Consider the following 24,534-nt stretch of genomic DNA (forward strand, 5'->3'; position numbering starts at 1 on the left):
AAGAGATCAGAACACAGAACACCAACAAGCGCTGACATCTTGATTCTGAGTTGTAGCCTTCAGCATTGTGAGAAAACACTTTCCTTTAGTTTGAAACATCCACTCTGTCTTACTGTAGCGTGGAAGACTTAAAAGTGTAGCTGGAGTAGTATGACACCACTTTAAAAAAAAAAAAAAAAAAAAAAAGCAGGAATGCGGATGTTCCTCCAGGCTTGTACGCAGGCTAAAGGAGTATCTAGTTACTTGCCTGCATTCATTCACCAAGCCCGGAGGTCATATGACTCCCTGGGATGAATGCCAGCTTCCTCTTGCTGTTTCTCTAGCCAACGGTCAGCAAACGCCCTCTCCTTCCTGTTCTACTCTTCTAACTTCCCTCCTCGGATGGGGCAGATAAATTCTAGAACAAAACCAAAAATGCTAATGTTGCCACTCTCACTTCCTCTCAGCCTTTAGGCAGAACGTCTTTCAATACAGTGCTTGCAGAGGGGCACCCGCTGAGAAAGAAGAGGCTGGTGCCCCCAGGGACTCTGGCCTGCCACCGGTTCCAGTTCGTCATGCTTTCTCAGGGCCTCCACTGGTTACAGAAAATGCCAGGATGATGCCTCCTTTGCTCCTGGCTGGGACTCTGATCATGGCATTGTTTCTCTCCTTCCTGAGACCCGAGATCGTGGCTCCCTGCATAGAGGTATGTGTCTTAATCGGCTCTTTTTCTGCTAACCTCCCTTGTTTCTCAAAACTGTCCCCAGCTCAGAACTTCCTGCTGTGGGTTCTGGTTAGTTTATTTTGCCCAAAGGAGCTAAACTAACCAAGAGCTCCAGAAGCAGTGGGAACAAAAAGACCCAGTATAAACAGGCAGATAGAGGCAGCGAGTGGTGTCTTGTTCCATGTATGACTTCTGAGTCAGGACCAGAGACTTGAAATTAGTAAAACTGGTTTAAAGTCATTCTTCTGTGACCTGCCTAAGTGACTCCAAAGAAGTGAGCCTTTCAGAGCCTCAGAGGGAGGAGGCTATCATTGGGATGTAAACTCAACAAATTATACTAATAATAAAGCAATTAACAAAACAGAGCAAAAGTCTTACAGTGCTTGCTAGAGGGCTTTAAGAAGGCTGTTTCTGTGGGTACTCTGGACATGCAGCTTTTAGCAGTCATTCCTTCCCTTTCCAACTCAGATGAAAGTGGTTGTCATTTTCCTTTCTTATGAAGCCTTTTTGCGGGATTGAGCAGTGGGTTCAGCAGGTAGGGGCAGCTTCCACCTGTGTTCAGTTGCCAAGCCCCACAAGGTAGAGGCAGAGAATCTACTCTTTTAAGAACTCTGATGCCCCCTATTTGACCACCTCCCCTTAGTGGGGAGGCCTGGTGGCATTCAAAGAAAGAATAAGCAGGGTACCAAGATGAGACTTGATAGCCTATGACCATACAGCAGGGGAGGAGGTTCCCCTTGGTCATAGAACTAGGGGAGGGGAACAAGGTAAAAGTGGGATGGAGGGAGAAATGGGAGGATACAAATAATGAGATAACAACTGAGTTGTAATCTGAATAATTTAATAAAATTAAAATTTAAAAAATCAAATGTATACATCACAAAAAAAGAAAAGATGTCCTCTGAGTTCCGAATGTCTGCCTTGGCAGGTGTGTACATGCATGAACACACACACACACACACATACACACACACACACACACACACACACACACATGAATACATGTAACAATTGAAAAAGTAAAAGAATTTTTTTAAAAATTGAAAGAATTGTCTAACTGGAATTTTTGGGATTCTGCAACTAATTCTAGAAGATAAAGATATGGGAGGGAGAGGGGGAGGGAAGGAGAGAGACAGAAAGAGACAGAAACAGAGAAAAACATCAGCTAAAGCTATGACTCCCTTCCTGGTGAAATAATGACTACTGAGTAATCTGACTCATCATTAATTCTTGTTTTTTTCACTGCACAGACTGGGCAATTATCTTGGAAGCTCACAATAGAACTGGGCAAACAAGGAGGGAATGCAGGGTGAGGTAGGCCCAGAAGCTCAAGACAGGTGTTCTGAGTTAAGACTCATGGTGTTGACATGGGAGAAAATACTGTAACTTATAAAAATGACTAACGTCTTGCCATCTCAGTGTCTTGTTTTCTGATTCCTTAGTTATGTTGACAGAGATAAAATTTCCAATCAGTGTAACACCAAGATAAAGTCCACTAGCTTTGGTGTCTACAGTATTCTGGCAACCCTCAAAGGCTGCCTGCTCTTTCCATAGATCTGGTCCCAGGTCCCTTGGACTTGTCTCCAGAGTTGATGACTAGTTTCCTAACTTACTTTGCTTTCGATAACTACACTTACTTTCTACTGTATTTTGTGCCATTGGTCCAGAGACTTGGATTTATCAAATTACTCCTTAATAACTTTTTGTTAACCCTTTGGTGTCTTGATGGTTGTTTCATCCCACAGAGCCTTTGACTGTGTGCCCTACCCACACCATCTCTCCTCTGGATCAGAGCTCTCTTATGGTAAAATTATGAAATCCTCAAGTCTCCTAGTGGTCAAATTGAAAAATTAAGAAGTGAGTGAAGTTAGTTTTGGAGATACTCTTTTTATGTAATCAAATATAATTCAACTATTAAGATATTTTATATTCCATTTTTTGTACAGAGTCTTAGATGATGAGCAATATTTTATGTTTACCATATATTTCTATTTATTTTAATGATGTTTCATAGTTCCATTGCTGAGTGTGGCATATAGCTAACCCTGAAATGTGCAGCTTTGATTTAAGGATTTATTTTTTCACTTTATGAAAATCTTTGGGTAAATGTGTGGTTTTTCTTGATAGTGTCATGTACATCTTTGCCTTTAGCCTCATAGTATACTTTTTCGTCAATCATATCATTTTGTACTTTCATCATTTATCCCTCCCTTTGTTTAGAATCCACAGGTAGCTAGTACCACTGCTGGCATTTATCACTATGCCACCTGGAGCTCAGGGGCTGTCAACTTTCCTCATGCTCTGACCCTTTAATACAGTCCCTCAGGTTGTGGTGACCCAAGACCATAGAATTATTTTCATTGTTATTTCATAACTGCAATTTTGTTACTTTTTGAATCATAATGTAACTATCTGTAATTCAGAATAAATGGAATGTGACTTCTGTGAAAGGATCATTTGACCCCCTAAATGGGTTGCAATCCACACATTGAGACCCATTGGCCTAGATCACAATATGGCTTCACTATTGATGTGTGAATCAAATGCAAGAATGGCTGCTGGACAACATCTAATGCCCATGGTCCAATTCATCAAGTGTACAACATTTGAAAACTAATGTTGTAGGCAACACAAAATTGCCTGGCGATCACAACCTGTGAAGGAAATAAAAGGACGAGAGAAGAGTTTCTGCCTGGCACGTGACTCTATTAGATAAATTCTCTTCAAGGGTCCTATAATGAGTATCATTAAAGCACATGTATGTGAAGGCACTGTATATGTACAAATCCCCTGACTATGTGAGTGTTACTCCATCTCTTTTATTTTCTTCATCTTTAAAAGAGTTTTTGAAAATTAATATAAAATACACAAGATCCAAGTAAAGTGCTAATAATGCGGCAAGGAATCAATACTAGCCCATGATAATTAACATTAATATTTATCAGTTTCATTATAGCAAGCTTTGAGATAAGCTCTGATCATCTTAAGTCCTTTGAGAATTCTGTTGCTTTTAAATAAGAGAAAACAAAATTCACTGGGCGAAACAAAGCATTTTTCTGAAAGAAATCATATAATTATCAAATTAGATGGAAGATTAAGGTATAGGTTTTATAGTGAACATGAGAAAATAGATAAAATTAAGTGGGGACTATGACAGCACAAAGCGCTTGACCTAGAGTACTGTTTCCACCACTGGGATCCATGCACTCTAAGACTGCCTCTGATTCTTATACCAAGCTGTTAAAATCAATAAGCTAAAGAAGCGAATGGCATTGTCAAGAAATACAGTGGTAGCTAGGACATGTCTGGACGTGTTTATTGGTATTTCCATGTGGCTGTATATAATGAGGATAAGTAATTTGAATGACAATTTTATTGAAAACAATGTACAAAAATACATGAATTTTACATAAAACTAGTAGTGTTCACTGAAGATAATACAAAAATAAACGAGCAAAAACCAAAAAACTTTGTCCCACTCTCAGCATTCCTTAGTTCTTTGTATACAGTTAAGAATTCTTGGGCTTCTTGCCCCATGCATTGTAGCATGTCTAGTTGCTGTCCTGAACATGTTAAGCACATGCTTAGTCAGCCATATTAGTAAGACTTCATGGATGTAGCTTTTGGAAACATTATCACAGTAAGCTTCCTGATCCTTTGGCTCTTACAATCTTTCAGCCTCCTCTTCTGCAGTGATTCCTGGGCCTTGGGTGTGAGAGTTGTATTGTACATGTATCTCTTGGGACTGGCCTCCAGAATCCTGCATTTTGATTGATTGTCATTTTCTTTATTTTATTTCTTGTTATTACTATTGCTGTTTGACAGAGAGTTTCTTTCTGTAGCCTTGGCTGTCCTGCACATGATTGTTAGACCAGGCAGGCCTCAAACTCATAGAGAGCCTACCTCTGCCTCTCTGAGAGCTGGTATTACAGGTGTGTACCTCTGCATCTGCCATTGTGGTTTTCTGTAATGGTCTCTGTTTATTGAGTGGAAGAAATAATCTTCCCCAGGGAAGAATCACACCAACTAGTGACAAAATCCAAATGGTCATCCCTGAAAATATATGTGTGAATAATATTATACAAACTGAGCAGGTTGTACTTCTATATGTAGGATTATATTTATATGCATAAATAAATATATATATATGTAGCAATTAATTAAAAAAACACCATGGATTTGAAAGAGAGCAAAGAAGAAGGGGTAAGGGAGAATTTGAATGTAGGGAAGTGAAATGAAAGGAGAAATGATATAATCATAATCTCAAAAACTAAATTAATAATAAGAAAAAAACACCACTGTACCAAGTGGCACAGAACATTTGTTATAAAAACCAAGGTTTTCAGACTTGAGAGTTCTTTAATACCTGATCCTATGGCTATCTCATTTAATCGTATTTTTTGTAGTTGAAGGTTAACACATTGAGAATGCAGGAAATACATTTTTCTTCTTTGCATATAGAATAAGACATTTTGTGAACATGAAGTGGTAGATAAAAGAAAGGAGAAGGATGCATGTGAGGCCATACATCTGTAATACCAACATTTGTGTGGGAGAGCAGGTGGATCAGTAATTCAATGTCATCTTTGACTGTATAGCTAATTGAAGGCTATACTGGCCTAAATGAGAACATGTTTCAAACAAAATAAAACGAACAAGTGAATGGTAGAAGGATGGGATGTTGACTGCCATGCATATACGAGAGTTTCATCATCCCATTATTTGTCTCTGTGAACACATACAGTGGGAAAATACATTTATTGTGTGATATTTACAGGTGGAACCTAATATTACCTACCAATGCATGGACCAGAATCTCAACAAAATCCCTGACAACATTTCTTCTTCAACCAAGAACTTAGATTTGAGCTTCAACCCCCTGAAGACCTTAGGAAGCTATAGCTTCTCCAATTTTTCAGAACTTCAGTGGCTGGATTTATCCAGGTAATGAATGAGTTATTATATGCTGCACAAAGTGAGATATTTATTTTTTTACATCATTGCACTCTTGGCTCAAAACGTAGCTGGTTTTAACTCAACTTCCTTCACTCATTCATTAGGCAGATGTACTATTTCTGTATCCTTACAGAAGCTACTTTTATTCACCAGGTTTCAGTTTGGTGGAGAGGTAGATAAAAATATCTAAGGAAAATTCTACCTTCTACATTAAACGATTTCATTAGATACTTATGGACCACATCTTATATGTTGTATTCTAAACTACAGAAAAAGAATTTATAAATATATAACCCATACCCTTAATTATTAAGCAGAATATATATCATCTTAAATTAGCTAATAAGTAAAAATCTTACCCTTGTTATTGGGCACATAGCATGAATCCAACAAACGTTAACCAGCATGTGTTTTACAACAGTAAGTGATAAAATATGTGTAAATAAAGGCAACAAATCGTATGGTTTGGAAGAGGTGCTGTTTTGTTATCTGTGGGAGGGAATCAGGAAAGATTTTCGATGTGAGTAAGTGCAGAAGATGATTGGAATATTAAAAGTAGAATGGAGAGTAGAGAATGAGAAAAATATTACCTTCGGAGAAGTGTGGGTTCCTTTCTCTGGGAGGCTGGCCTGAGAATCTGGTCACAGAGTTTTCTTCAGCCTTCTGGAGGCTAGCTGAAGAAGACTTTACCCTGAGAACCAGTCACAAAAAAGGCCTTCTGGGCAGGGAAGGAGCTCAGGACAGCCACCCAGCCAGGGTTGAGACAATGGAAGTCTACATCCCTTCCAGAGAGGAAAGCCAGATAACTGACCGACAGCACTTTATTAAAATAAAGACAGTCAAGAGTCATAGAACTAGATTTTATGTCACAAAGCTTAATGATAAAAGAATGACAAGGACAGAGATCTATCGAGGGAGAAATGAGGAATGTGCTGCCAAACTTTCCAACCTCTGGGTTCTTAAACCAAGGCTACCTGAATAGCAGGAGACACTCCCAGGGCACTTCCTGGGGCTTGTCTCCAGGGCACTTTTGATATGTTTTTCTTTGAAGAGCCAGCTTTTGACATATTTTGTGTGCAAGGAACTAGCTTTTTAATGCATTTGGGCCGGTGGGTTGTTATCAGCAGGAGGGTCTGCTCACCTCTATCCAAGCACTAAGCTTACCAGGAGGGAGTGTCTCCTCCACCTGCAGACAAGGGTCCACAAAGAAAGATGCCAAGGGTCCAAGAAAATATCTGCTTTGGGCAAGAAACAGTTGCTAACATTGCCTTTTCTGATTCAGGGCAGCATACCATTTGCTGGAACACATAAAATGTTAACCAGTATTTTAGATGAGAAGTTAAATAGCATTTATTGGTTAAATACGTTCTTTGACAATTTTGTACATCTTAATTCCCTCTTACCCCTGTTCACTCTGACTCCTCCAGACAGGTCTGCATTCTAAATTCATACCTTTTTTGTTTATCCAGGTTCTCAGTGGGGCCATAGTAGGGCCTAGCTATTGGAGCCTAGTAAGTTCAACCATTTAATAAACAGTTAAACAATGACTGTCTTTCCATAGGAAGATCTACGGAAGGTAACTCCAAGTGTTGTGAGATCAAGTTTGCAATGACTGTGTCATGCCCCACAGCACCTCTTCTCCCTGTCTTATGCCTCTTACACTTCTATTCCTCTTCCTCCTCCTTCTCCTCCTCCTCCTCCTCCTCCTCCTTCTTCTTCTTCTTCTTCTTCTTCTTCTTCTTCTTCTTCTTCTTTCTCTCTCTCTCTCTCTCTCTCTCTCTCTCTCTCTCTCTCTCTCTCTCTCTCTCTCTCTCTCTTATTCACTTTACATCCCACTTATAGTTCCTTTCCTTCTCTCATCACAGTCAAACCATCCACCCTCTTCCCCCATTCCTCCCTCCCTCACCTTCTTCTCAAAGAAAGGACTAAATACATCCTCTTCTTTTGAGGCCAGACATGGCTATTCAGCTAGGAAAACTGATCCAGCAGCAGGTAACAGAGTCCATGTCAGGGATAACCACTGCTCCAGTTGCTAAAAAACCCATATGAAGACTGAGCTGTCCATCAGTTCCATAAGTATAGGGAGCATGTATTTAGGCTGGTGGTTCAGTCTATGTGCATTCCCATGGGCTTAGGTTAATTGACTCTGTTGGTCTTCGTGGGCAGTTCTTGTCATCTCTGGGTCCTTCTATTCTTCCCCCCAACTCTTCCACAAGATTCCCATATCTCTGTCTAAAATTTGACTGTGGATCTCAGCATCTCTTTTGATATATTGCTGGGTGGAGCCTGTCAGAGGACACTTACCTTGGATCATGTCTGCAAGCATAGCAGAATATTATTAATATTGACAGTGGTTGGTTCTCTCCCAGGGGTGGGTCTCAAATTGGGCCAATCATTAGTTGGCCATTTCTTTAAACTCTTCTGCATCTTTATTCCTGCTCATCTTGTAGGCAGGGTAAATTTGGGGTCAAAAGTTTTGTGGGTGGGTTGATGTCCCCTTAACTGCAATGGAGGTCATATCCCTAGGTGTTAGAAGTCTCAACTAGAGTCACCTCATATCCTCCCAGGAGCCTGCCCTGTTGATGGTTTCCAGCTTGTCCCAGGGATCTCTTCCTACATCTGCTTCCCATCTCTCTCTCAACCCTACCTCCTTCTACCCCCACTTTCCCACAACTGGTCCCTTCCTCATTCCCCCCACCACCACACCCTCTCCCACTCAGTTTGCTCTCTTCATCTACTTCTGATGTCTATTTTATTTCCCCTTCTGAATGAGATTCAAGATTCCTCCCTTGGGCCCTCCTTGTTACTTACCTTCTTAGGGTTTGTGGACTTTGATATGGTTATCCTATACTTCATGGCTAATATCCTCTTATAATTGAGTACACACCATGTGTGACTTTCTTGGTCTGGGTTACCTCACTCAAGATGATCTTTTCTAGTTTCATCCATATACCTACAAACTTCATGAATTCCTTGTTTATAACATCTGAGTAGTATTCCATGTGTAAATGCCATATTTTCTGTATCCATTCTTCACTGAGGGACATATAGGTTGTTTCCATTTTCTTGCTATTATGAACATAGTTGAGCAAATGTCGTTGTGGTATATTGGAGTATCTTTTGAGTATATGCTCAGGAGGAATGTATCTTGGTCTTGAGGTAAAGCTATTCTTTATTTTCTGAGAAAGCATCAAATTGATTTCCAAAGTGGTTGTACAAGTTTGCACACCAGACAGCAATGAAGAAGTGTTCCCCTTACACCACATCTTGTCCAGTATGTGGTCTCACTTGAGTTTTTTATCTTATGCATTCTGACAGTGTTAGATGGAATATCAGAGTTGTTTTGATTTCCATTTTACAGATGACTAAGGACATTGAACAGTTCTTTAAGTGCTTTTCAGTCATTACAGATTCCTCTGTTGAGAATTCTCAATTTAGTTTTGTGCCCCATTTTTAAATAAAATTATTTGGGTTTTATTTTTTGGTGTTTAATTTCTTGAGTTTTCTATATACTTTGTATATCAGCCCTGTGCATGATATAAGATTAGTGAATATTTTTTCCCAATCTGTTGGCTGCCATTTTGTCCTATTGATGGTGTCCTTTGCCTTACAGAAAGATGCTGTTCTGTTTCATAATATCCCATTTATTGTTTATCATAGTGCTTGAGTTGTTGGTGTTCATTCAGTGATTGTCTCCCTTACCAATGCTTTTAAACATTTTCCCCACTATTAGATTTAGTTCATCTGTTTTTTTGTTGAAGTGTTTGATCCATTTGGACTTGTTTTGTGCAGGGTGATAAATATGAATTTATTTCCATTGTTCTACATGCATAAATCCAGTTAGAATAGCAACATTTGTAGAAGATGTTTTCTTTTTTCCATTGTATGGGTTTGGGTTCTTTGTTAAAACTTAAGTGTCCATAGGTAAGTGTCCATGAGTTTATTCTGAATTTGATTCTATTCCATTGATCAGCCTATTTGTTTTTTATACCAATATGATGTGGTTTTTATTATTACTGCTTTGAAGTAATAATAAATCAGAGATGGTGAAACCTCGAGAAGTTTTTTTTGTTCTACATGGCTGTTCTCCCTATGTTGGGTTTTTATTTTTCCGTATGAGTTTCTCTTTAGGTCTGTAAAGAATTGTGGTGGAGTTTTGATGGCAATGACATTAAATCTGTAGATTACTCTTGGTAAGATGGCCATTTTTACTATGTTAATCCTACCGATCCATGAGCATGGGACATCTTTCCATCTTCCAATAATCTTCACTTTCTCTATTCAGAGACTTTAAGTTCTTGTCATACAGGTCTTTCACTTACTTGCTTAGAGTTTCACCAAGGTACTTTATATTATTTGTGGTTATTGTGAAAGGTATTGTTTCTCTAACTTCTTTCTCAGTGTGTTTATAAAAGAGAGCTATTGATTTGTTTTTTGAGTGAATGTTGTATCCAGTCACTTTGTTGAAGGTATTTATCAGCTTTAGAGGTTCTCTGGTAGAATTTTAGGGGGTAACTTATGTATACTATCATTCTATCTGCAAATGGTGATATTTTAACTTCTTCCTTTCTAGTTTTTATCCCCTTGATCTCCTTTAGTTGTTTTATTGCTGCTACTAGAACTTCAAGTACTATGTTGAATAAATTTAGAGGGAGTGAACATCCTTGTCTTTTCCCAGATTTTAGTGGAATTGCTTTAAGTTTCTCTGCATTTAATTTGATATTGGCCCTTTTCTTGCAACATATTGCTTTTATTATGTTTAGGTATGGGCCTTGTATTCCTGATTTCTCCAAGACTTTTATCATGAAGGGGTGTTGGATTTTGTCAAAGAGGTTTTCAGCATCTATTGAGAGGATCATGTGATTTTTTCTTTCAGTTTGTTTATATGGTGGATTATATTGATGGATTTTTCTATGTTGAACCATCCCTGCATCCTTGGGAATAAAGACTACTTGATCATGGTCGATGATGATTCAGTGTGTTCTTGGAATGTGTTTGTGAATATTTTTGCATCAAAGTTCACAAGGGATATTGGTCTGAAATTCTCTTTCTTGTTTGAATCTCTGTGTGGCTTATGTTTTTGGGTGATTGCTGCTTCATAGAATGAGTTTGATAATGATCCTTCTGTTTCTATTTTGAGGAGTACTGGTATTGAAAGTCTGGTAGAATTCTGTGCTAAAATAATTGGTCCTTGGGCTCTTTTGTTTGTTTGTTTGTTTTGTTTTGTTTTTGGTTGGGAGGCATTTAATTATGGCTTCTATTTCCCTAAAGCTTATAGGACTATTCAGATTGTTAACTTGACCTTGATTTAATTTGGTAAGTGGAATCTATCAAGAAAATTGTCCATTTCATTTAAAATTTCTGCTTTTGTGTCATGTAAGCCTTTGAAGTAGGACCAAATGATTCTCTGAGTTTCCTAAGAATTTGTTGTTGTATCCCACTTTTTATTTTGGATTTTGTAAATTGGATATTATTTATATTCTTTTTTATTAGTTTGGCTGAAGGGTTGTCTATCTTGTTTAATTTCTCAAAGAATCAGCTTTTAGTTTTATTGATTCTTTGTATTGTTTTCTTTGTTTCTAAATTATTTATTTCAGCCCTGATTTTGATAATTTCTTCCCATCTACTCCTCTTTGGTATGTTTGTTTCTTTTTGTTATAGAGATTTTAGGTGTGCAGTTAAGTAGCTGTATGAAATTTCTCCAATTTCTTTATGTAGGTGCTTAGTGCTGTGAACATTCCTCTTAGCATAATTTTAATTGTGTCCCATAAGTTTTGATATGTTATGCCTTCATTCTATTCAATCCTATAAAGATTTTAATTTCTTTCTTTATTTCTTCCTTGACCCAATGGTCATTGAGTAGAGTTGTTCAGTTTTTATGAGTTTGTAAGATTTCTATTGTTTCTGTTGTTGTTGAGGCCCAGCTTTAATCCATGGTTGTCTGATAGGATACAGGGGTTATTTCAATCTTCTTCGATCTGTTGAGGCTTGCTTTGTAATGGAGTATGTGGTCAGCTTTACAGAAGGTTCCATGTGCTGCTGAGAAGAAGGCATATTTTTATGTATGTTTTGGTGAAATGTTCTAGATGTCTGTTAGGTCCATTTGATTCAATACATCAGTTAGTTTCAGTATTTCTCTGTTTAGTTTCTGTCTCCTTTACTTGTATATTGGTGAGAGTGATGTGTTGAAGTCTACCACTCCGTGTGGGGTTCAATGTGTAATTTAACCATCAGTAATATTTCTTTTATGAATATGGGTACGCTTGCATTTGGGGAAAAGCTGTTCACAACTGAGACATCTTCTTGGTGTATTTTTCTTTCAATGAATATGAATTATCCTTCCCCATTATCTTTTGATTACTTTTGGTTGAATGTCTATTTTATTAGCTATTAAAATAGCTACTCTTGCTTTATTTTGGTCTCTTTACGTGGAGGACCTTTTGTGTGTGTGTGTGTGTGTGTGTGTTTATATGTATGTAATTGTCTGGGTTTCCCTTCTATTGTTTTTGCTTGTGAGAAATTATTTATTTCCTGTCTTCTCTTGGGTGTAACCCTCCTTGTGTTGTAATTTTCCTTCTAGTATTCTCAGTAGAGTTGGGTTAGTGGAAAGATATTGTTTAAATTTGCTTTTGTTGTGGAATACCTTGTTTTCTCCATTCATGGTGATTGAAAATTTTACTGGGGATAGTATTCTGGGCAGGCATCTGTGATCTCTCAGAGACACATGATATCTGCCTAGGCCTTCCTGACTTTTAATGTCTCTGTTGAGAAGTCTGGTATAATTCTAATAGGTCTGCTTTTATATGTTACTTGGCCCTTTTCCCTTACTGCTTTTAATATTCTTTTTTTATTCTGTACATTTTGTGTTTTGGTTATTATTTGGTAGGAGGATTTTCTTTTTAGGTCCAATATGTTTGGTTCTCTGTAAACTTATTGTATGTTTATAAGCATCTCTTTCTTTTTCTTTTATGATTTTATTGATATTTTCTGGACTTTTGAGCTGGAATTTTCTCCTTCTTTTATTCCTATTATTCTTAGGTTTGGTATTTTCATAGTGTCCCAGATTTCCTGGATGTTTTATGTTAAAAGTAGATATTAGCCCAACACAAATGTCCTCTGAGAGACTCCACCAACCGGCAAATTGGGACAGGTGCTGGGACTCACTGCTGGACTCCAAAAGGAGCATTGGATATGGAAGAACCCAGAGAGTTCAGAAGCCCCACAAGGAGACCATAAAGGCTGGCAGATGTGGATGGGATAGGGGAGCTCACAAACTGTTGTACCAACCAAGCACAATGCATACAGTAAACCTAAACCCCCTGACAAGAGCTGGCCATTGGAGAGTTCATTCTCCATGGTTGTGGAGAGAGTGTGGACTGAGTCTGACATAAATTCTGGTAGCCCCGATTTGATTATTTTCCCTTGGTGGCACACAGAGGAAGGAAAAGCATGCTATGTGGAAAAGACCTGATATGCTGTGGCCATATGGTAGATGAGGAGGTCATCTTCTGTCAGAGCTCTAGGGGACGGGCAGAAGGTCTAGGGGAGAGAGCAGAAGAGAAAGGGAGGTTGGGAGTGGGAAGATACAAGTGAGGGAATAACATTCAGGATGTAATCTTAATAAAGCATAATAAATTAAAATTTAAAAATAAGTTATTAGATTTAGCATTTTCTTCGGCTGATGAATCAATTTCTTCTATTGTATCTTTTACTCTTGAGAGTGTCTCTTCCATTTTTTTTGCATTCTCTTGATGATGCTTCTATTTGTAGTTCCTATTCTGTTTTCTAGGTTTTCCATCTCCAATATTTTTTCAGTTGTGTTTTCTTTAATGTGTCTGTTTTCATTTTCAAGTCTTGAGCCTTTTTATTAATTTCCTTCTCCTATTTGATTGTATCATCCTATATTTCTCTGAGTGATTTATTTTCCTCTTTTAAGACCGCTATCATTTTAATAACATTATATTTAAGATGTTTTCTCGCTATTTCATGTGTGATAGGATATCCAGTGCTTACTGTGTTAGGATAGTTGGGTTCCAGTGGTGCCATATGGGTTTTGTGCTTATGTTCTCACACTAACCTCTAGCCATCTTATTGTCACTGGTGCTGGCAGACCTGAAGGTCCCTGATGGAAGTAGGCCTCTAGGATTGCAGGCACAGCTGGTGGTCCCTCTATGGCAGCAGTTCTCTAGTTTTCCTGGGTGGGGTCAGACCTCCTGGGATAGAGGTAGAACTGGTAGTCCCCGATTGCATGTAGAGATGGGGCCTGGTAGTCTCTGATGGCTGATGGTCTTTGGGATTGCAGGTAGGGATGGGGCCCAGGAAATGGTGTGTGCAGGGGAAATGGACTACACTGCTGCTGGTAGGCTCCAGCAGGCTAGGAATGGGATCTTTCGTTTCTGTCTGCTCCCTCTTACTCAGTGTTATCTGATCCTTAGAGGATGTGCTATAAATATCCATTTTAGGGCTGAGCAGAGAAGTATTGTTTGTTTTCAGCAACTTGCACATCTAAGAATATCTGCATTCATTACTGTTTACTATAAAGAGAAGTGATATTTGTTGATGGGTATATATATATATATATATATATATATATATATATATATATATATATATATATATATATTTGTACCATTGCTAATTTAACTAAACCAAATAATCACCCTCCCCACACATCAAACATCAGGGTCATAGACCTCTCTAATTGATTTTTTTTTTTTACCATGTTAACAGTACTAGCCTAGGATAACCTCTTGTGGGATGGGGCAAAAATCTAATCTAAGAAAGATTTGTTACCCTTAGAATAGTTATGCTGGCATTTCACCACAGGATATATCTTGCTTGGTAGATTAGCATTAGAGTTTATTGGGTTCATAGCTGGCTAAGACCATTAATGTCTTTTCTCTCACAGGAGCCTTTATGGCACCTTCCTGCTGAAATCTGACCAGCATAGAGGGAACCTTACAGCTTAACTTCATGTTGTAATGACCATGGACATTCTTAAATTTTGAAGTAAATAAAATACCTTATTTTTCCTGCAATGTGTGTTAGACTACAGGACTATTTAACATTTTTATTCTAAAATTTCTTGATAAAAATAAAAATAACAGTATTAAAAGACTTCTGCAAAGCAGTCATTATTGTTAAAAAATTAGTCACTATCCAGTGTATGCTGTTCTTTACTTGGGTATTGATATAGTATTTCAAAGGGGCGGGCATCAACTCTGTAAGGAGAAGCAGAATGAAACCCATTTTTCCTCCAACATTTACAACCATATGACCTGTTGCAGGTAATTTTCACAGAATCTTAGTTTTTACTTCTATGAAATAAAAATGATAAATCTCCCTCTAAGGTTAAATGTTATTAAGTGATGTATGTACTAAAATTATTTAGTGTGGTTTACAAGTTTTAAAATGCTATTTTAATAATCTTCTTAGATTGTACACTTTAGTTTTTTCAAGGAGATTTGAAGGAAACTAAGATAGGTAGGCAGGTAAAAAAAATCAACAGAATAAACTCTTCTTAATAAAGAGGACATAGTTTCTCATCCTATATAATAGAGCATTGATCTACAGTACAATTCAAGAACATTCCTTAAAGGCTTTGAATGTGTGCTCAGAAAGAAATCAAGTTTCTCCTCCCTTACCTCACAGAACAATTTGCATTAGAGCAGAACAGACAAGCTATTCCCTGTGCCTTCCCACTGGGTGACTAATGTGTAGTAACTAAACAGGGCTCCAAAAAAACCCAATTTGAAATAGACCAGATAGTCTTCAGTTTTTCTGTAGAAACATATATGTACACATGTATTTCTTTGTATGCAGCTAAGAAAACTGGGCTTTAAAGGATCTGAGTGATTTATCTCAAGTAATATTGCTTAGCCCAGCAGACTAGAGTCAAGATCACAGCTCTTGCTTCCAAGTTCAAAGTTTTTTCACTCTATCATTTCATTTCTTTAAAGCTATGAGCTCAATACTGTGGAATAGAAACAGAAAAAAATTTTCCCCATCTTCTATATATGGCAAGATATGTATATGATTATGAGCTTTGAAATCATTACTAAAAGGGGGAACTTGAGAAAGAATAAAACTCAGTTTTCTCATTTAGAAGTGGGAACCTGAAGAAAATAATGGGTTCCAAAGATTATACTAGGAAAGAGAGATGCATAGATACACCTAACTCTGGCTATGTGGCCTCCTCTTCCAAAATTCTTTTTCTCATACCCTCACCTTTTTTGAAATTACCAATAAATGAATAAAGCACAAACCAAAATGATTTTATTTCCTACAAATATTCCAAAAAGAATAAGAAAAGTGATAGTTATTGCACAAGTTTGTTGGGCTAGATTTGGAAACGTGTCATTTGCTAAGTGTATCTGGCATGCATCTGCAATGAAATCTACCATGCATCACTGTTGGCTGCACGTGAGTTCTGTTGGGCTTGTGAATCTCTATTTTATTGAAACCCACTCTCTCCACAACATTATATTAGTCTTCCTATTTCCTTTGTTGCCCTTCAGCCACAGAGACTGTGTTGCGGCTCATCCAGGTGGCATGCCTGCTGCCTAGTATGGCTTTTGGATCTGCTGTTTACTTCACCTATTCTTCACGTTCACTCCTATTTATCAGTAAAATTTCCACTTAAATAGTCTCAGCAAAGTCTGCCTTCATCCTCTGAGAGAGGATCAATTCCTTTGATGTGTACATTCATTGGCCACTTCCTTCTTCTTCCACAAAACTTACTCATGTCACCAATTATTAATATTTACCTGTGATAATGACAGATTTCAACTATCTACCTGTCATATACGAGTAACATTTTGTAAACATTAATGCCATCCTTGACACTTGTCACTTAAAATTATTTATGTCTTTGAAAGTGACGTTCTTCAGTCATTTATCATGACTAACAACTAATGACCGTTCATGTCTTCTATACCTATTAGATGAACAAGCAGAACTATGTGTGGAAAGAAATGCCTAAACTTAATCTAAGGTTATTACGTATTCTGACCAACAGTATGTGCCAAGTAATTGATCTTGACTTGATTTCCTGATGATGGATTTGCTGCCCTGTATAGTCTGATAGTTTATCACTGGGGCCAGTATGAAACGCTGACTCTGCAGAGCTTTTTACCTGCTCACCCCATTGTCATCTGCCTTGCTTTGTATATTTGTCTCTTTACAATAATATGGCATATCATATCTGTTTGTATTGAATATGAAATTGCTCAGACATGGCAGTTTCTGAACAGCCACTCTGGCATCATATTCATTGTCCTGGAGAAGATGGAGAAGTCCCTGTTGAGGCAACAGGTGGACTTGTCTTCTCAGCAGGAACACCTACCTAGAGTAAGAGGACAATGCCTTAGGGAGGCACTGTTATGATAATATAAAGTCTTTTTTTTTTTTTTTTGTCAACAAATATCAACTTTGATTTATTCTGCTTTCTTGTACAAGCCTTGAATTCATTGCTAATTTGAAACCAGATGACAAATTTTATATTTCTCAAATAAATCTATGAAAAAAATGAACATTTTATTGTACAATAAGCCATTGATTTATATGAGCTCATGAGGTTTATACTTTTTTCAGTTCTAAATATGAATATAATTCCTGATTGTGTCATGGTTCCTCTTGCTTTAGGAAGTTTATTTTCTACATGTATAATAATATAAATGTATATGTAAAAAATAAAAAAAAAATATTTAATTAGAAAACAGAGAGGTAGGAAGCCTTTGGAGTTAGCCCTGGAAAGATGGGAACAAAAAGAAAAGAAAAGTATTTGTGACAAACCTTAATTATTTTTAGAGGCACCAACTGTAATAATGTTTTAATATAAAGTCTTATTAAGCAAAATATATAATTTGTATCTCTTTTTTCCATAGGTGTGAAATTGAGACAATTGAAGACAAGGCATATCATGGCTTACACCAGCTCTTAACCTTGATACTGACAGGGAACCCTATCCAGAGTTTATCTGTGGGAAGTTTTTCTGGACTATCAAGTTTAGAGAATCTTGTGGCTGTGGAGACAAAACTGGCTTCTCTAGAGAGCTTCCCTATTGGACAACTTATAACCTTAAAAAAACTCAATGTAGCTCACAATCTGATACAGTCCTTCAAATTACCTGAATATTTTTCTAATCTGATCAACCTCGAACACTTGGACCTTTCTAATAACTACATTCAAACAATTTACCACAAAGACTTGCAAGTTCTACGTGTAAATCCCCAGCTTAATCTCTCTTTAGATCTGTCTTTGAACCTAATTGACTTCATTCAGCCTCAAGCCTTTCAAGGAATTAGGCTCCATGAACTGACTCTAAGAAGTAATTTTAATAGCACAAATGTAATGAAAACTTGCATTCAAAACCTGGCTGGTTTACAAGTCCATCGGTTGATCTTGGGAGAATTTAAAAATGAAAGGAATGTGGAAAGCTTTGATAACTCTGTCATGGAAGGACTGTGCAATGTGGCCATTGATGAGTTCCGATTAGCATATGCAAATCACATTTCAGATGATATTACTGAGTTTCATTGCTTGGCAAATGTTTCTGCAGTGTCTTTGGCATATGTGTATTTAAAACACCTAGAACATAATTTTACACCTTTTAAATGGCAATCCTTAGCAATTTTTAAATGTAAGTTTCAGCAATTTCCACATCTGGAACTACCCTTTCTTAAAAGGTTGATTTTAGCTAGCAACAGCGGGGCTACCAGTTTTAAAAAAATGTATCTGCCAAATGTCACATTTCTTGATCTCAGTGGAAATGGCCTGAGCATTATGAGTTGCTGTTCTTACTCTGATTTGGGAACAAACAGCCTGAAGCACTTGGACCTCAGTTTCAATGGTGTCATCAGTATGAGTGCGAACTTCATGGGTCTAGAAGAGCTGCAATACCTGGATTTTCAGCATTCCACTTTAAAAAAGGTCTCAGAATTCTCTGTGTTCTTATCCCTTGAAAAACTCCGTTATCTTGACATCTCTCATACTAACATCAAAATTGACTTTAATGGCATATTTCATGGCTTGACCAGTCTCAACACCTTAAAAATGGCTGGCAATTCCTTCAAAGATGACACACTTTCAAATGTCTTCACAAATATAACAAACTTGACATTCCTGGATATTTCTAGTTGTCAATTGCAGCAGGTGTCTTGGGGGGTGTTTGACACACTCCATAGGCTTGAGTTACTAAACATGAGTCACAACAACCTACTGGTTTTGGATCCATCTCATTTTAAACAGCTGTACTCCCTCAAGACTCTCGATTGCAGTTTCAATCACATAGAGACAGCCAAAGGAATACTGCCACATTTTCCAAAGAGTCTAGCCTTTTTAAATCTTACTAACAATTCTATTGCTTGTACATGTGAACATCAGAACTTCTTGCAGTGGGTCAAGGACCAGAAGCTGTTTGTGGTAAACGCTGAACAAATGACATGTGGAACACCTGTAGAGATGAAGGACTCTCTGGTGTTGGATTTTAGGAATGCCACATGTTATATGTACAGGACCATCATCAGTGCGTCAGTGATCAGTGTCCTTGTGGTATCCACTATAGCATTTCTGATCTACAAATTCTATTTTCACCTGATACTTATTACTGGTTGTAAAAGGTACAGCAGAGGTGAAAGCATCTATGATGCCTTTGTCATCTACTCGAGCCAGGATGAGGACTGGGTGAGAAATGAGTTGGTAAAGAATTTAGAAGAAGGGGTGCCCCCATTTCAACTCTGCCTTCACTACAGAGACTTTATTCCTGGTGTAGCCATCGCTGCCAACATCATCCAGGAAGGCTTCCACAGGAGCCGGAAGGTTATCGTGGTGGTGTCTAGACATTTTATCCAGAGCCGCTGGTGTGTCTTTGAATATGAGATTGCTCAGACATGGCAGTTTCTGAACAGCCACTCTGGCATCATATTCATTGTCCTGGAGAAGATGGAGAAGTCCCTGTTGAGGCAACAGGTGGAGTTATATCGCCTTCTCAGCAGGAACACCTACCTAGAGTGGGAGGACAATGCTCTGGGGAGGCATATCTTCTGGAGAAGACTCAAAAGAGCCCTGTTGAATGGAAAATCTTGGAATCCAGAGGAAAAAGGAGAGGAAGAAAACAATCAACAAGATACAGCAACTTAGACCTGAGGAGGACAACTCCCTGGGTCCAGTACTCATTCTGCTTACCAATACTGTTATGGATCACCTCAGGATCTGCTGTGGACAGGTATCCCACCCTCACCAAGTACTACAAGGCTGGTAACATCATGGACCTTTCAGAACAGAGAGAGATGATAATGTGATGAAACACTTTACTTTTTAGGAGTGTGCTTTAACCAACTCGAGCAAAGAATCGTAATCTAGGAAGTCAACCCCTATCCTACCAAACTGAAGAAGAGGCTAAGCGCCAGTGAGATTAGAAAGGGGCATTAGTCTTCCATTGGCATTTTGAATATAAAGTAAACCATGTACTATGTTTCAACTGTCTTAGAAGAGTTTTGGTAGTTTCAACTAGACAGAATGCCTGCTTAGTTCCTCCTACACCACTGGCTCTTTTTGAGTGCCCCTGATTCAAATCTCATCTTCCATTTTACTTCATTTTCTTTTGTACCTAATTCTTCAAGAAAAATGATTAACACATGCTCACAGAGATCCTGGCCAATATGTAGTATGCTGTATTTCTTAAATAAAAATTCCTAATATGCTTTCATTTTTATAAATTTAGTTGTCGTATTTTCATGCCATGACTATAAACTCATATCATAAATAAAATTGTTAGAGATATGCTAGGAATGTCCATATTTAACTACAATTTTTCAAGGAAGTATATAAAATATACTTTGTCACTTTGTCACCGAGTGTCATTTTTAAATTATTACCTACTAAATTATGGATGTCACAGAGCCAGTGTTAAAAATAATTTGCTTGATAGGGATATTTTTAATGTAGGGAGAAAAGTGGAGAGGAGTGCCAGAACAAAAATCATAACTTGGTCATTTCTTCTTGACAATTACAGAATATAGACCCTCACATACCTAAGTGACAACACTAGATGTGCTGCAATTGATGTTCCTTTTCAATAAGAATGCTTTTTGATGGACTGGTAGACTCCTTCATAAAGTCATGAAGATCTGAAATCTTTTCCCTTCCGCTTCCCCATTGCTGGACATATTTGGGAGATGAGTGAATGTTGGGAGTATACATTACTGCTATCACTTTATTCCAGTCAGGATAAACACTGTATATATAATGGCAGGTGCACAGTGGTGTGTGTGTGTGCGTGCACGTGTGCGCATGTGTGCTTAAAGTTAAGGGGAAGTAGATCACAGGACACTTATATATTATTGATGGGGATAGTTGAGCCATTACAGAGTAGTGTGGAGGTTTCTTTGTTGCAGGATATTTGACCAACACTATCAACTACAAGATTGTGTTGTTTACAGGGGAATTTTTTTTTTCTAGTTACAGTGAGGCTCATCCACAGTGCATACCTTTAATCCAAGAGCTTTCTGTTTGAATTAAATGAAGCCAACCCTAGGTCAAGAGGCAGAAAAAGCAATCAGTTGACAAGGAGTCAACCCAGGAAGAAAACCAAACAGAGTAAGGAGAAGTCAAAAAGATGGATAGAGAAATGAATAGGAAATAAAGGGAAGGACTTAAATTTGAGGTTTTTAGCGGGAAGGAGGCTCTCTCCTTTTGGGAAGCTCACTTTTGTGCTTTCTCTGTTTCTCCAAGCTAGCAGGCTTTCACCCTAGCATCTGGCTCCCAAGTTAAAATAAAATGTTTAAGATTTTGCCAAAAATAACATTTCATGTAAAGGAAATAAAAATAGGAATATTATAAGATGCAGAAATAAAGGTTTCCAAAATTTTTGATTTCCTTATCCATTATGGCAATGTTCATAGTATTCAAATTATGGAGACAACACACATATTCATTTCAAGGTTAATACATAGAGATATTATGATCTATCCCTGCAGTGAAATGTTGTTTGACCTCTGGAAAGAAGGAAATCTTTCTGTTTGTGACAAAATAAAGAAGGAGTTTCTTTATTCTAAGTGAAAAAGGCTAGCCGCAGAAGGAACTGGAATTTTCAAAACTTCTGATGAAGTGAACAAGGGTAAAAAGAAATGATATATAGAACAATAGAAGAAGACAAAAAAAAAAAAAAGAAAGGAAAAAAAACAAAACTAAAAACAGGCCTACCATGCTTTCTTCACAATTATTTTAAACACTTTCCTTGAAAGAGATTCGAGTTAGTAGTATTAATTAAAGTGCCTTAAAGTTTTGTAATTCCCTTCAACTTGGAACATAATCACCCAATTATTACTCTCTTATTTGTGAAATAAGGTTGCAGATCAGGAATTAATCTCTCCATTTTCCTGATTAAAAAACGCCCAACGTTCAATGCAGTAAACATCTTGTCAATCAGCTAGAACACACACCAGAGGCAAGGCAACAGCCTGGACCTCCTTCCGTCTCGGGCAAACTCCTGTGCACTCTAGTCCACTGCTTCATGCATCATACTGGAAAAACAAGAAGTGAAACCCCACAATTCTCTATGTGGTTAGTGCCAGTCAGGGTTTTTCAAGGTAAACTATGAATCATTAAGCAAATACATATGCATGCATGCATTATGCATGGAGTGGTTTATTTATAACCATAAAGGACTTGGGAAGCTCCCAGCAAAGTATACATGAGCAATGAGGTTAATCAGAAGTAGGAGGTGTGGACAGAGGAAAGAAATGAAATAGAGATATGGAGAGTTTTAACTTGGCATTCCAGGTTTGATTCCAGAGAAACCGTCTGGAGTTTTGGATAGTGTGACTGTTTGAGAATTCCCAACCTCATTTTCAAAACTTATCAGCTGTATGACTTAGGATTCACTTGTTTGAAAGCTAGTCACCTTAAGAATAAAATGCAGATCAGTATATTAATATTTATCCCATTAAAAAGTAAAAAGTAAAAGTGCAAAGTAAAAAGGGTGACTTTGTGGATAAGTATTCTTCTGGGACTTTCTCATGGGTAGTCAGAGAGAAGCACTGAGTGGCCTTTTTAGTGACAACATTTCTATCACATTTGTTTTCCCAGCCTATAGGATCATAGCAGTGCCTGTAACTAAAGTAGATACTTTCTTTTTCACTTGGCTTTTACTTATATGTGTTACCTGACCCTAGTTTCTTTTTGGACTCTACAGCTTTTTGTGAAATCACTGTTGGATTCCGGAAAAGTTATGTATGGGCTTGAGAGTGTCTTCACATGTGTTCCTGGTGCTTTAGGGGGCCTGTGGGACGCATCTCACCAGCACCTTCGCTTCCCTGGTGTTGAACACCATGCCCGAGAAAGTCATGTGAAGAATAGATGACTCATTAACGCACTTTGTGCTGTTTGATGCTGCCTCCTATATCTGCCAGTTTAAGGCTCTAAAGCTCTACAAATCTTAACTGTCAATTTAGTTTTCACAGCTTTGGAGTACCCTGTCTGCCACTTGCATGGATGTTCTCAATTACTTCCTCACTTGATTTCTTGACATCATGTATTCGAACATTTTGTAGAAGGTGGAGGGAGGAGCTTTCTCTACAATAGTTTTCTCTAGTGGACAATTTAAATACCTGCTCTCTTACTTTATTTATGATATCAGATTAAAGTTCTCATGCTATACCAATTTGATGAACATTCACATTAGGAAATTAAGGCTTCAAGATTTTTATTAATAGATCCAAAATACACAAGGCATTAAATACAGAATTAAAATTCCAACAGACTATATCAAACGGTTTCTGAATTGTTTTCTTTCGGTTTTATGTTAAGATTTAAATGCTACTGTAATCTTTTTTATTATTTATTTATTGCTTATAACTTCAGAACTCAAAACCGGAACTCGATTGCTAAGTTTGTACCGGTGGATAGGTTCTGGGCTGAAAGAGGAGCTGTAGACTATGAAGAGAGAATTTGGAGTTAGTAACTTTCTCTGATAACTATCGACCAAGTGTCCACACTTCAGCTCCCTTTATAATGGAATACACTCCTTTCCACGAGGCTTCCACTTGTGCTAGTACATCCGTCCAAACAGCCAGTTAAATAGGACCAGCTGTTCCTGTCTTTATGGCAATTTCCCAACATTCTTCACTTGGGGATTTCTTCTGTCACATGTTTTTTTAATTGGGCATTCTTTCAAACCTTCACTAAATGGCCGAGACTTCTCACTAGAAACCAATTCAAGGAAACCATAAGGCTGATAGAATCTGAGGACACTGCTTTCTGCAATACACCTTGATATGGAATTTAAGCTAGACTGAAGCAGGAGGTATCCTTTTGATGGAGTTTTTTAATGGTACCATTGTATCTTCTTTTAGCCTTGTCAAATTCAAGGATTCCAAGCATTTTAGTATAGTACCCATAATGCAAGCAATGCACTGAAAGTTAAGGGGTTGGAGAGTTTGTCTCATATATTTCCACCATCAGCTATTCTAGTTCTTACTAAAGAAGGAAGTTGCAAATTTGTTAATGATGTGCTGAAGTGCCTTCTTTTAAGTCACAGTTCTTCTGGCAAATGCAAAAAAAAAAGTTGGTCTACATTTGTATTATGGTTGTTTTATATCATCACCTGGTAATTTAGAAAAGGGTTTCATATCCCAGTTTCAGTGTGTATACCTAGGCTTTGACAGTCATTCTCCACCCTCCATGGGGCTATTATGAAGACCAAAGAAATTGTTCCAGGTAAACTCGCAGCTCTTTATTAGCTGGATTTAAGGGATATAGGCAAGAATGAGAGTGACCACAAGCCTGGCATGAAGTTGATTTAGTGTCTGGGGATCGTAGAAGCTCCTAAAGCAGCAGATCTTGTACATATGGTCTCAGCTAGGGAATCAACTCTA

The 24,534-nt window shown here is 37.7% G+C and overlaps 1 protein-coding gene across 2 annotated transcripts; it reads left to right on the forward strand.

Moving 5' to 3' along the window:
* Positions 1–327: 327 nt before the first annotated feature.
* On the forward strand, positions 328–20,376 carry TLR4 (toll like receptor 4). 2 transcript variants are annotated; one of them, XM_084779716.1, is made up of 3 exons: positions 328–685; positions 5,481–5,647; positions 17,545–20,376. In XM_084779716.1, the coding sequence occupies exons 1-3, from the start codon at positions 596–598 to the stop codon at positions 19,796–19,798; spliced, it is 2,511 nt and encodes an 836-aa protein (XP_084635842.1). In that variant the 5' UTR covers positions 328–595; the 3' UTR covers positions 19,799–20,376. The 2 variants fall into 2 exon arrangements, with proteins under 2 accessions (XP_084635842.1, XP_084635843.1); XM_084779717.1 differs by lacking the exons at positions 328–685; positions 5,481–5,647 and adding an exon at positions 10,520–10,656.
* The last annotated feature ends 4,158 nt before the right edge of the window (positions 20,377–24,534 follow it).

Source organism: Acomys minous (genome assembly GCF_964271855.1).
Source record: "Acomys minous genome assembly, chromosome: 1".
In the NCBI taxonomy this organism is placed as follows: Eukaryota; Metazoa; Chordata; class Mammalia; order Rodentia; family Muridae; genus Acomys; species Acomys minous.